The sequence below is a fragment of the Tachyglossus aculeatus genome, chromosome 11, assembly GCF_015852505.1.
Source record: "Tachyglossus aculeatus isolate mTacAcu1 chromosome 11, mTacAcu1.pri, whole genome shotgun sequence".
Classification (NCBI taxonomy): Eukaryota; Metazoa; Chordata; class Mammalia; order Monotremata; family Tachyglossidae; genus Tachyglossus; species Tachyglossus aculeatus.
Genome location: NC_052076.1, coordinates 4624958 through 4638059, shown reverse-complemented (window position 1 = coordinate 4638059; position 13102 = coordinate 4624958). Strand labels below are relative to the sequence as shown.

General features: G+C 50.5%; 1 protein-coding gene across 1 annotated transcript; it reads right to left on the bottom strand.

Annotated features, from left to right (window-relative positions):
* Positions 1 to 241: 241 nt before the first annotated feature.
* RAB19 (RAB19, member RAS oncogene family) lies at positions 242 to 7163 on the bottom strand. The gene is made up of 3 exons (XM_038754669.1): positions 6973 to 7163; positions 2111 to 2294; positions 242 to 510 (listed from the first exon to the last, which is right to left on the bottom strand). Exons 1-3 carry the CDS (start codon positions 7153 to 7155, stop codon positions 242 to 244), a joined length of 636 nt encoding a protein of 211 aa, XP_038610597.1. The 5' UTR covers positions 7156 to 7163.
* Between the last annotated feature and the right edge of the window lie 5939 nt (positions 7164 to 13102).

The window sequence follows — 13102 nt, the reverse complement described above, 5'->3', positions numbered from 1 at the left end:
GCTGCACATAGTAAGCGCCTAATAAACGCCATTATTATTATTGCGGCACGCCAGGCTGCCCCAGACTTTCCTGGATTTTCCAACCCTCCAGATGGTTCTCTCGCCGGGAAGAGACGAAGGCCGGGAATCCGGGAGCGACCGCGGCCCCGGAGTCCTAACTCCCAACTTCTCCGGCTCCGGATCTCTGGGCAGCGTGGGCCTCGCGGCTCAGAGGGGGATCGGGCACGGGAGGCTCCGGGTGTCAACAAGCGCAGCGCTGGGCCTCCTCCAGCCGAGCGCGGAGCACCGGGTGCGAGTCCAGGGTTAGGGCCTCCCGCGGGCCCTCCCGGAACGGATGCGGCAAGTTGCTCCGGGCCACCAGCTCCCTGGCCATCAGCGTGAAGACCTCGTCGACATTCCTGGAGTCCTTGGCCGAAGTCTCCAGGACGGCCAGGAGGCCGTGTTTCTCGGCTAGGGTGCAGGCGTCTTCGAACAAAACCTGGCGCTCCTCCGGAAGATCGCACTTGTTCCCTGGAATCGGAAGAAGATCGCCATTCGCCCTGACCCTCTGATTATGGGTGGGGAGGGAAAGAGCGAGCTTGTATTTATCTGTGATTTTATTTATTTTATTTCTGTTGGGTAGGGACCATCTGTATATAATAATAATAATAATAATAATAATAATAATAATAATAATGATGGTATTTGTTAAGCAAAGCACTGTTCTAAGCACTGGGGAGATACGAGGTGATCAGGTTGTCCCACCGGGGGCTCACAGTCTTAATCCCCATTTTACAGATGAGGAAACTGAGGCCCAGAGAAGTGTACTTCCCGAGCGCTTAGTACAGTGCTCTGCACCTAGTAAGCGCTCAATAAATACGATTGATGATGAGGAAGTGACTCGCCCAAAGTCACACAGCTGACAAGCGGCAGAGCCGGGATTTGAACCCATGACCTCTGACTCCAAAGCCCGGGCTCTTTCCGCTGAGCCACGCTGCTTCTCAGTATATGTTGCCAACTTGTACTTCCCCAGCGCTTAGTACAGTGCTCCGCACACAGTAAGCGCTCAATAAATACGATTGATTGATTTGTATCGATGTCTATTTGTAGTGATGTCTGTCTTCCCCCTTCTAGACTGTGAGCGGGGATTGTCACTGTTTATTGTTGTAATGTACCTCCCCAAGCGCTTAGTACAGTGCTCCGCACACAGTAAGCACCTAATAAATACGACTGAATGAATTGAACGAATTTCCTTTTTTTTTTTTTAATGGTATCTGTTAAGCGCTTGTTATGTGCCAGGCACTGTACTAAGCACATGACATAGTGGATAGAGCTTGGGCCTAAGAGTCAGAAGGTCATGGGTTCTAATCCCCGCCCTGCCCCTCGTCTGCTGTGTGACCTTGGCCAAATCTCAGTTTCCTCATCTCTGGGCCTGGATACGCTCACTGTTGGGTAGGGACCGTCTCTATATGTTCCCAGCTTGTACTTCCCAAGCGCTTAGTACAGTGCTCTGCACACAGTAAGCGCTCAGTAAATACAATTGGTTGATTGATTGATTTGTATCGGTGTCTATTTGTAGTGATGTCTGTCTTCCCCCTTCTAGACTGTGAGCGGGGATTGTCACTGTTTATTGTTGTAATGCACCTCCCCAAGCGCTTAGTACAGTGCTCCGCACACAGTACGCGCCTAATAAATACAACTGAATGAATTGAACAAATTTCCTTTTTTTTTTTTAATGGTATCTGTTAAGCACTTGTTATGTGCCAGGCACTGTACTAAGCGCATGACATAGTGGATAGAGCTTGGGCCTAAGAGTCAGAAGGTCATGGGTTCTAATCCCCGCTCTGCCACTTGTCTGCTGTGTGACCTTGGCCAAATCTCAGTTTCCTCATCTCTGGGCCTGGATATAATTGATTGATTGATTGGGATCCCACCCCATCCCCACTCCCCGGAGAGCCAAACTGAACGCTACGCCGGCATCCTTCCTCCTAAACTGGGGTCATATTGGCCTCTCCCAAGAGCTTAATTCAGCGCTCCGGCACACAATAAGCGCTCAATAAGTACCATCGATCGATCCGATGATTTACCCACGAGGAAAGCACATAGAGAAAGCGGGTCGGCGCTACAGTACCAATGAGCATCAGGACCAGGTTGGCCGCTCCGTATTTTTCCATCTCGTAAATCCAGTGGGGGACGGACTCGAAGGTCGAGCGCCGGGTGAGGTCGTAGGTGATGATGGCGGCGTGGGCGCTGCGGTAGTAGCTCTGGGTGATGGTCCGGAAGCGTTCCTGGCCCGCGGTGTCCCACACTTGGATCTGCTCGGTGCGAGGGACGAGGAGGAAATGAGGCCACGGCCCGGACTCCAGCTATCCGCTCCGCTCTTATTCAGTTCATTCAGTGCTATTTATTGAGCGCTTACTGTGTGCGGCCCTGCCCCGGCTGGCCCATCCCGGGCGGGGACGGTACCCTCCGTGGCCAGGTCTGAGGCAGAAGATGCCACAGCCGTGGGCGGGTAAGCCTCCTCTTCCTAATCTTTCCCATTCCATCTTTCCCCGGCTCCCCATTCTTTTAATAATAAGAATAACGATGGCATTTATTAAGCACTTACTATGTGCAAAGCACTGCTCTAAGCGCTGGGGAGGTTGCAAGGTGATCAGGCTGTCCCACGTGGGGCTCACAGTCTTCATCCCCATTTTACAGATGAGGGAACCGAGGCCCAGAGAAGTGAAGTGACTTGCCCAAAGTCACACAGCGACAATCGGCAGAGGCGGAATTTGAACCCATGACCTCTGACTCCAAAGCCCGGGCTCTTTCCACTGAGCCACGCTGCTTCTCCAAGATGCCACAGCAGTGGCGGGTAAGCCTCCTCTTCCTAATCTTTCCCATTCCATCTTTCCCCGGCTCACCGTTCTTTTAATAGTAATAATAATAATGATGGCATTTATTAAGCGCTTACTATGTGCAAAGCACTGCTGTAAGCACTGGTGAGGTTACAAGGTGATCAGGCTGTCCTACGTGGGACTCACTGTCTTCATCCCCATTTTCCAGATGAGGGAACTGAGGCCCAGAGAAGTGAAGTGACTTGCCCAAAGTCACACAGCGACAATCGGCAGAGGCGGAATTTGAACCCATGACCTTTGACTCCAAAGCCCGGGCTCTTTCCACTGAGCCACGCTGCTTCTCCAAGATGCCACAGCAGTGGCGGGTAAGACTCCTCTTCCTAATCTTTCCCATTCCACCTTTCCCCGGCTCACCGTTCTTTTAATAACAATAATGATGGCATTTATTAAACGCTTACTATGTGCAAAGCACTGCTCTAAGCGCTGGGGAGGTTACAAGGTGATCAGGCTGTCCCAAGGGGGGCTCCCAGTCTTCATCCCCATTTTCCAGATGAGGGAACTGAGGCCCAGAGAAGTGAAGTGACTTGCCCAAAGTCACACAGCGACAGTCGGCGGAGCCGGGATTTGAACCCACGACCTCTGACTCCAAAGCCCGGGCTCTTTCCACTGAGCCACGCTGCTTCTCTGAATCCCGGTGATTTGGTTATCATTATGGTTATTATTGTTGTTCTATTTATCAGCTCTGGAAAAGATAGGAGACTCTGGGAATGTTTGCTTTGCGGGCGCTCAATAAATATGATTGAATGAATGAATGAATGAATGAATGAATGAATGAATGGCCAAGCTGAGGCAGACTCTCACAGGATTATCAGGAGTATCATCATCTTCATCGCCGGTATTTATTGAGCGCTTACCATGTACAGAGCATTGTACTTTTAGACCTTTTAGACTGTGATGGGTAGGGACTGTCTCTATATGTTGCCAACTTGTACTTCCCAAGCGCTTAGTCCAGTGCTCTGCACACAGTAAGCGCTCAATAAATACGATTGATGATGATGATGATGATGATACTAAGCACTTGGGAGAGGACGATACAACAGAGTTGGCAGATCCGTCCCCTGCCCAAGAGGAGCTTACAGTCTAGAGGGAGAGATAGGCATCAATATAAATAATTTATAACATATAATTTAGAGTTATGTCTGTAAGGAGTGTGGGGTGGAAGGTGGGGCGAATATCAAACGCCCAAAGGTCAGAGATCCAAGTGCACGGATGATGCGGAAGGGAGAGCGCTTAGTCCAGTGCTCTGCACACAGTAAGCGCTCAATAAATATGATTGATGATGATGATGAGAGATAGCTGGGGAAAAGAGGGCTTAATCAGGGAAGGCCTCCTGAAGGAGATGTGGAGGAGAGCTGAGAATCAATCAATCAATCAATCGTATTTATTGAGCGCTTACTGTGTGCAGAGCACTGGACTAAGCGCTTGGGAAGTCCAAGTTGGCAACATATAGAGCCGGTCCCTACCCAACAGCGGGCTCACAGTCTAGAAGGGGGAGACAGACGACAAAACAACACTTATTAACAAAATAAGCAGCGTGGCTCAGTGGAAAGAGGGCTTTGGAGTCAGAGGTCATGGGTTCAAATCCCACCACCTCTGGGAATAGAGTAATAGAATATTACTCAATTTATTTTATTATTACTGTATTTATTTTACTTATTACTCTATTTATTTTACTTATTACTCTATTTTTCTTGTACATATTTTTTCTATTTATTTTATTTTGTTAATATGTTTTGTTTTGTTGTCTGTCTCCCCCTTCTAGACTGTGAGCCCGCTGTTGGGTAGGGACCGTCTCTAGGTGTTGCCAAATGGTATTTCACAAGCGCTTACTACAGTGCTCTGCACACAATAAGCGCTCAATAAATATGATTGAATGAATGAATGAATATTTATTCTATTTATTTTATTTTGTTAATATGTTTTGTTTTGTTGCCTGTCTCCCCCTTCTAGACTGTGAGCCCGCTGTTGGGTAGGGACTGTCTCTAGATGTTGCCAACTTGTATTTCCCAAGCGCTTAGTACAGTGCTCGGCACACAGTAAGCACTCAATAAATACGATTGAATGAATGAATGAATGAATGAAATCCTGGCTCCGCCACATGTCAGCTGGGTGACTTTGGGCAAGTCACTTCACTTCTCTGGGCCTCAGTTCCCTCATCTGGAAAATGGGGATGAAGACTGTGAGCCCCCCGTGGGACAGCCTTCTAGTCTTCTAGACTGTGAGCCCGCTGTTGGGTAGGGACCGTCTCTCTATGTTGCCAACTTGGACTTCCCAAGCGCTTAGTCCAGTGCTCTGCACACAGTAAGCGCTCAATAAATACGATTGAATGAATGAATGAGTGATATGGCCTAGTGGATGGAGCATGGGCCTGGAAATCGAAAGGACCTGGGTTCCTTTCAAAGCAGCGTGGCTCAGTGGGAAGAGCCCGGGCTTTGGAGTCAGATGGGTCATGAGTTCAAATCCCGGCTCTGCCAATTGTCAGCTGTGTGACTTTGGGCAAGTCACCTCACTTCTCTGTGCCTCAGTTCCCTCATCTGTCAAACGGGGATGAAGACTGTGAGCCCCCTGTGAGACAACCTGATCACCTTGTAACCTCCCCAGCGCTTAGAACAGTGCTTTGCACATAGTAAGCGCTTAATAAATGCCATTATTATTATTATTATTATTATTCTAAATCCGGCTCTGCCACTTTTCATTTGTTCATTCAATCGTATTTATTGAGCACTCACTGCGTGCAGAGCATTGTACGAAGCGCTTGGGAAGTGACTTGTCTGCTGTATAATAATGATGGCATTTGTTAAGTGCTTACTATGTGCAGAGCACTGTTCTAAGCGCTGGGGGGATACAAGCTGATCAGGTTGTCCCATGCGGGGCTCACAATCTTAATCCCCATTTTCCAGATGAGGTCACTGGGGCTCGGAGAAGTTAAGTGACTAGCCCAAGGTCAGACATGTGGCAGAGTCAGGATTCGAACCCATGACCTCTGACTCCCAAAGTCTGTATGACTTTGGGCAAGTGCCTTAGCTTTATCCCAAGCGCTTAGATCAGTGCTCTGCACACAGTAAGCGCTCAATAAATACGATTGAATGAATGAATGACTGAATGCTATGCCTCTGTAAAATGGGGATTAAGAGAAGCAGCGTGGCTCAGTGGAAACAGCCCGGGCTTTGGAGTCAGTGATCGTGGGTTCAAATCCCGGCTCCGCCAATTGTCAGCTGTGTGACATTGGGCAAGTCACTTCACTTCTCTGGGCCTCAGTTCCCTCATCTGTAAAATGGGGGTTGACTGTGAGCCCCCCGTGGGACAACCTGATCGCCTTGTAACCCCCCAGCTCTTAGAACAGTGCTTTGCATCATCATCATCATCATCAATCGTATTTATTGAGCGCTTACTGTGTGCAGAGCACTGTACTAAGCGCTTGGGAAGTCCAAGTTGGCAACATCTAGAGACAGTCCCTACCCAACAGTGGGCTCACAGTCTAAAAGGGGGAGACAGAGAACAAAACCAAACATACTAACAAAATAAAATAAATAGAATAGATATATGTACAAGTAAAATAAATAGAGTAATAAATATGTACAAACATATATACAGATGCTGTGGGGAAGGGAAGGGTTGCACATAGTAAGCACTTAATAAATGCCATTATTATTATTATTAATGATGATGATGACATTTGTTAAGCGCCATCAGCGCCAAAGCACTGTTCTAAGCACTAGGGGGGATACAATGTGATCTAGTTGTCCCACATGGAGCTTACAGTCTTAATCCCCATTTTTACAGATGAGGGAACTGAGGCTCAGAGAAGTTAAGTGACTTGCCCAAGGTCACACAGCAGACTCGTGGTGGAGCCGGGATTCGAACCCACGACCTCTAGCTCCAAAGCCCATGCTCTTTCCACTGAGCCACGCTGTTTCTCAGGGAGAAGGGAGACAGGGAGCCCCATGTGGGACAGGGACTGTGTTCCGCCCGATTTGCTTGTATCCACCCCGGCGCTTAGTACAGCGCCTGGCACATAGGAAGCGCTTAACAACCACAGTTTTTATTTTTAGGGGGGACTCGGCACCCCCAGCCCCGTTACCTGCTCTCTCACCTTGACTTTCTTGCCCTGGATGTCCAGGGAGCGTACAGCGAAGTCCACGCCAATGGTGTTGTGCTGCTTCTCCGCGTACAGGCCGGCTATGAAGCGGTGGACCACACTCGTCTTGCCCACGTTCGAGTCCCCAACGAGGATTATTTTAAACAGGTAGTCGAAAGCCTCATCCGCCGTCCCCATGGCGTCGGCCGGCCGGCTGAATCGGTCCCCTCGGCCTACCGCGCTGTCCGACTTCGGTGAAGGCTTCGGCCTGACCCTTGGGTGCGGGGGCCGACCTGTCCCGGGCGGAAAGCGGGGAAGTTAGAAGAGTCCGGGCAAACGAGAGAGAAGCAGCGTGGCTCAGTGGAAAGAGCCCGGGCTTTGGAGTCAGAGGTCATGGGTTCCAATCCCCGCTCCGCCGGCTGGGTGACTTGGGCCTTCTCTGGGCCTCAGTGACCTCATCTGGAAAATGGGGATGAATCTTGTCAGCTGGGTGACTTTGGGCAAGTGACTTCACTTCTCTGGCCCTCAGGGACCTCATCTGGAAAATGGGGATGAATAATAATAATAATATTAAGCGCTGACTATGTGCAAAGCACCGTTCTAAGCACTGGGGAAGGTACAAGGTGATCAGGTTGTCCCACGGGGGGCTCACGGTCTTCATCCCCGTTTTACAGATGAGGTGACGGCGGCTCAGAGAAGTGAAGTGACTCACCCAAGGTCACACAGCAGACGTGTGGCAGAGTCGCAATTCGAACCCGTGACCTCTGACTCCAAAGCCTGTGCTTTTTCCACTGAGCCACGCTGGATGAAGATTGTGAGCCCCCCGTGGGGCAACCTGATCACCTTGTAACCTCCCCAGCGCTTAGAGCAGTGCTTTGCACATAGTAAGCGCTTAATAAATGGGGCAACCTGATCACCTTGTAACCTCCCCGGCGCTTAGAACAGTGCTCTGCACATAGTAAGCGCTTAATAAATGCCATCATCATCAATAAATGCCATCATCATTATTATTATTATTAAACAAACCTGGGTAGAGTGGCAGCGGGAGCCATGGGCTTTGAGGACCAAGCAGTTGGCTCTTCTTTTTTTCTTTATGGTATTTGTTAAGCGCTTACTATGTGCCAGGCTTCGTACTAAGCGCTGGGGCAGACACAAGACCATCAGTCCATGTCCCACACGGGGTTCCCAACCTTAATCCCCGTTTTACAGATGAGGTAACGGGTTCAGAGAAGTGAAGTGACTACCCCGAGGTCGCCCAGCAGACAAGTGGCGGAGCCGGGTTTCGAACGCGGGTCCTTCTGATTCCCAGGCCTGGGCTCTATCCACTAGGCTTTGGGAAAGTGACAACTTCTCTGTGCCTCAGTTCCCTCATCTGCAAAAATGGGGATTAAGATTGTGAGCCCCACGGGGGACAACCTGATCACCCGGTAACCTTCCCAGCGCTTAGAAGAGTGCTTTGCACATAGTAAGCGCTTAATAAGTGCCATCATTATTATTATTATCACTATTAGGCCCCGCCGCTTCTTCCATTTGAACACCAGTGGACTCCTGACCCACCTCCCCGTCTCACCTAGGAAAAGTCTGAAGAGAAATTGAGACCGGTGGACTAAGAAGCCTGTCGCTCTGGACGAACAGGAAGAAAATACAAAGCAAAGCAATTAGCTCGTCCAAGCTGGGACTGGAACCAAAATCGCCCGCCACTCAGGGTCGCCTCAAAACCGGCTCTGCACCCAGTAAGCGCTCAATAAATACGATTGATTGATTGATTGATCGATGCCTTGAATTTCTCTGCCTTTCCCTGGGGGACGGAGCGGCCGAGCCTGCCTTTTCCTGCTTCCAGCATCTCCCTTGTCACCCGCCGGGATTTCTGCATCCCGCCCCAAGCGCCTTTCTCTTCCTGGTTCACCTGTGGCTTACCTGTCCGTCTCTCACCTGGGGGAACAGGTCAAGGGTTTTGCTTCCCTGGGCCTTCCCCCGGTTTCTGCCCACGGTGTCACTGCAGTTCAGCGCTCTCCAGTCCGGGTGAAGGTGTCACAAAGTGAAAGGACAGCCTGTCCCGCCCCAACTCCATGCCCAAGCCCATGTCCATGCCCCCGCCCGCCTTGGGGAGACCGAGCTTTGACGCTGCAGGGGAGTTGGAAAGAAACTCAGGATGTGCGAGAACCCTGACCCCGATGCCACCCCACGGCCCTCGGTGGGTCACTGGTGACCCCTGAGGGCTGGGGCCTGGGGGGACTGAAGGGGCAGAAACTGGACATTTGAGGGGTTGGGAATGGGGGTTCATTCAATCGTCTTTATTGAGCGCTTACTGTGTGCAGAACACTGGACTGAGCGCTTGGGAAGTCCAAGTCAGCAACATCAAGAGATGGTTCCTACCCAACAATGGGCTCACAGTCTAGAAAGGGGAGACAGGCAACAAAGTAAAACAAGTAAACAGGTGTCAAAACCGTCAAAATAAATAGAATTATAGCTTTGTGCACATCATTAATAAAATGAATAGAGTAGTAAATATGTACAAGTAAAATAAAGTAATACATAAGTACAAATATGTATTAGTGCTGTGGGGAGGGGAAGGGGATAGGGCAGAGGTGGGGGGGCGATGGGGAGGGGAGGAGGAGAGGAAAAAGGAAGGGGTGAAGACTGGGCAGCTGAGGGGTGGGGATTGGGGGTCTTAGAGGGGCCAGAAACTGGGCAGATGAGGGGTGGTGGTTGGGGGGCTGACGGGGGGAGGTGACGGGGCAGCTGAGGGGTGGGGACTGGGGGGCTTAAGGGGGGGAGGAGACTGGACAGTTGAGTGGTGGGGATTGGGGGTCTTAGAGGTGGAGGAGACTGGACAACTGAGGGGTGGGGATTGGGGGTCTTAGAGGGGGAGGAGACTGGGCAGCTGAGGGGAGGGGATTGGGGGCTGAGGGGGGAGGAGACTGGGGAGCTGACGGGGGATTGGGGGGTCTTAGGGGGGTGGAGACTGGACAGCTGAGTAGTGGGGATTGGGGGGCTGAGTGGGGGAGGAGATTGGGCAGCTGAGGGGTGGGGATTGGGGGTCTTAGAGGGGGAGGAGACTGGACAGCTGAGGGGTCAGGATTGGGGGTCTTAGAGGGAGAGGAGACTGGGCAGTTGAGTGGTGGGGATTGGGGGGCTGAGGGGGTTTGGAGACTGGGCAGCTGAGGGGTGGGGTTTGGGGGTCTTAGAGGGGGAGGAGACTGGACAGCTGAGGGGTGGAGATTGGGGGTCTTAGGGGGAAGAAGACTGGGCAGCTGAGGGGTGGGGATTGGGGGGCTGAGCGGGGAGGAGATTGGGGGGCTGAGGGGTGGGGATTGGGGGGCTGAGGGGGGCAGGAGACTGGGCAGCTGAGGGGTGGGGATTGGGGGTCTTAGAAGGGGAGGAGACTGGGCAGCTGAGGGGTGGGGATTGGGGGTCTTAGAGGGGGAGGAGACTGGGCAGATGAGGGGTGGGTTATTGGGGGGCTGAGGGGGGGAGAAGACTGGACAGCTAAGGGGTGGGGATTGGGGATCTTAGAGGGGGAGGAGACTGGGCAACTGAGGGGAGGGAATTGGGGGTCCTAGAGGGGGCAAAGATTGGGCAGCTGAGAGGTCAGGATTGGGGGGCTGAGTGGGGGAGGAGACTGGGAGCTGAGTGGTGGGGATTGGGGGTCTTGGGGGGGAGGAGACTGGGTGGCTGAGGGGTGGGGATTGGGGGGTCTTAGAGGGGGAGGAGACTGGACAGCTGAGGGGTGGGGATTGGGAGTCTTAGAGGGGGAGGAGACTGGGCAGCTGAGGGGTGGGGATTGGGGGGTCTTAGACGGGGAGGAGACTGAGCAGCTGAGAGGTGGGGATTTGGGAGTCTTATAGGGGGTGGAGACTGGACGTCTGAGGGGGCGGGGCCTAGAAGCCAAAGGGAGGGGCCTGGGAGTATTCGTTAAGCGCTCACTACGTGCCACAAAAATACAAATGGTCAATCCTGTGGTGTTTCCAGTGACAACGGATGGATCCGAAAGCTGGACAGTGAAAAAACAGGTTAGAAAGAACACCGACTCTTTTGAAATGTGGAGACGGAAAAGACTTCTGCCAATACCATGGACTGCCCGAAAAACAAACAAAGGGATTTTAGAACAAATTAAGCCAAAGTGGTCTTTGGAAGGCCAAATGACTTAGTTTAGCATATTTTGGACACATAATTCATTCATTCAATCGTATTTATTGAGCGCTTACTGTGTGCAGAGCACTGTACTAAGCGCTTGGGAAGTACAAGTTGATCGGGAGGACTAATTGGAGAAGACACTAATGCTGGGAAAAGTCCAGGGAAAACGAGGAAGAGGCAGATCGGCCCTTAGATGGATAGAGACCGTAACAACGATAATTTGAAGAACTGTTAGAAAAGGTTGCGGATTATGGCAGAGGACAGGGCTTTCTGGAGAAAGTGAAGCAGCGTGGCTCAGTGGAAAGAGCCCGGGCTTTGGAGTCAGAGATGATGGGTTCAAATCCCGCCTCTGCCAATTGTCAGCTGTGTGACTTTGGGCAAGTCACTTCACTTCTCTGTGCCTCAGTTCCCTCATCTGTAAAATGGGGATGAAGACTGTGAGCATCCTGTGGGACAACCTGATCACCTTGTAATTTCCCCAGCGCTTAGAACAGTGCTTTGCACAAAGTAAGCGCTTAATAAATGTCATTATTATTATTATTTTTTTATTATATCCATGCATGGCCTAGTGGCCAGAGCCCGGGCTTGGGAATCAGAGGTCGTGGGTTCTAATCCCTATTTCATCACTTGTCTGCTGTGTGACCTTGGGCAAGTCACTTAGCTTCTCTGTGCCTCAGTTACCTCATCTGTAAAACGGGGATTGAGACTGGGAGCCCCATGTGGGACAATCCGATTACTTTGTATTTACCCCAGTGCTTATTAGAACAGTGCTTGGCACAGAATAAGCACTTAACAAATACCATAATTATTATTATCCAGGGAATCGCTGTGGATCGGGAACAACTCGACAGCTCTTAATAATAATATTAATAATAATAATAATAAACCAAGCACTGTTCCCATCCCTGAGGTAGCAAGGTAATCAAGTTGTCCCACGTGGGGCTCACAGTCTTACTCCCCTTTTTACAGATGAGGTAACCGAGGCCCAGAGAAGAGAAGTGACTTGCCCAAGATCACACAGCAGACAAGTGGTGGAGCCGGGATGCTCAGTGGAAAGAGCCCGGGCTTGGGAGTCAGAGGTCATGGGTTCGAATCCTGCCTCTGCCACATGTCTGCTGTGTGGCCTTGGGCAAGTCACTGCTCCCTCATCTGTAAAATGGGGATTAAGGCCGTGAGTCCCACATGGGACAACCTGATCCCCCCCAGCGCTTAGAACAGTGCTTTGCACATAGTAAAAGCTTAACAAATGCCATTATTACATTACAACCTCTGACTCCCAAGCCCGGGCTCTGGCCACTAAGACATGGAAAGGGTTGCCCAGCTTCCTGAGCGATCAAGGAGCTGCCGAACCCGAGGCGGGGACAGAAATGGATCAATCAATCAATCAATCGTATTTATATGATTATAAATATATATGATCATATATTTGTATATATGTTTGTACATATTTATTGCTCTATTTTGCTTGTACATATCTATTCTATTTATTTTATTTTGTTAGTATGTTTGGTTTTGTTCTCTGTCTCCCCCTTTTAGACTGTGAGCCCACTGTTGGGTAGGGACTGTCTCTATATGTTGCCAACTTGGACTTCCCAAGCGCTTAGTACAGTGCTCTGCACACAGTAAGCACTCAATAAATACGATTGATTGATTGATTGATTGATTGAGCGCTTACTGTGTGCAGAGCACTTTACTAAGCGCTTGGGAAGTACAAGTTGGCAACATACAAGTTGGATCCCGGCCAGAAGGTGCCTTCCAACTCCAGTTTGATATTCCCAGGGATTTCTCCAACCCACCTGATCTGGATCCCTTAGATTCCCACGATTACCACTTAAGCACTTTTGTGCTGCTGAACACAACCGCCCGAAGCAAATCTTTTACACATGTTACACAGCCTAAACACTATTTCTTCCTTCTTCCTCTTGACTGTATTATTTTACATCTGACATGGCCTTTTACCTAAACACTACTTCCTTCTTCCTCCTGCCTGTACTGTTTTAGTGTTTTC

Excerpts from the sequence above, each read along its gene's own strand:
- RAB19 (XM_038754669.1), bottom strand. The coding sequence starts at position 7,155 with ATGGGGACGGCGGATGAGGCTTTCGACTACCTGTTTAAAATAATCCTC. Across the intron at positions 2,295-6,972 it reads TCCAGGGCAAGAAAGTCAAG|ATCCAAGTGTGGGACACCGC; the intron begins GTGAGAGAGCAG and ends CGCACCGAGCAG. Across the intron at positions 511-2,110 it reads CCTGGTCCTGATGCTCATTG|GGAACAAGTGCGATCTTCCG; the intron begins GTACTGTAGCGC and ends TTCCGATTCCAG.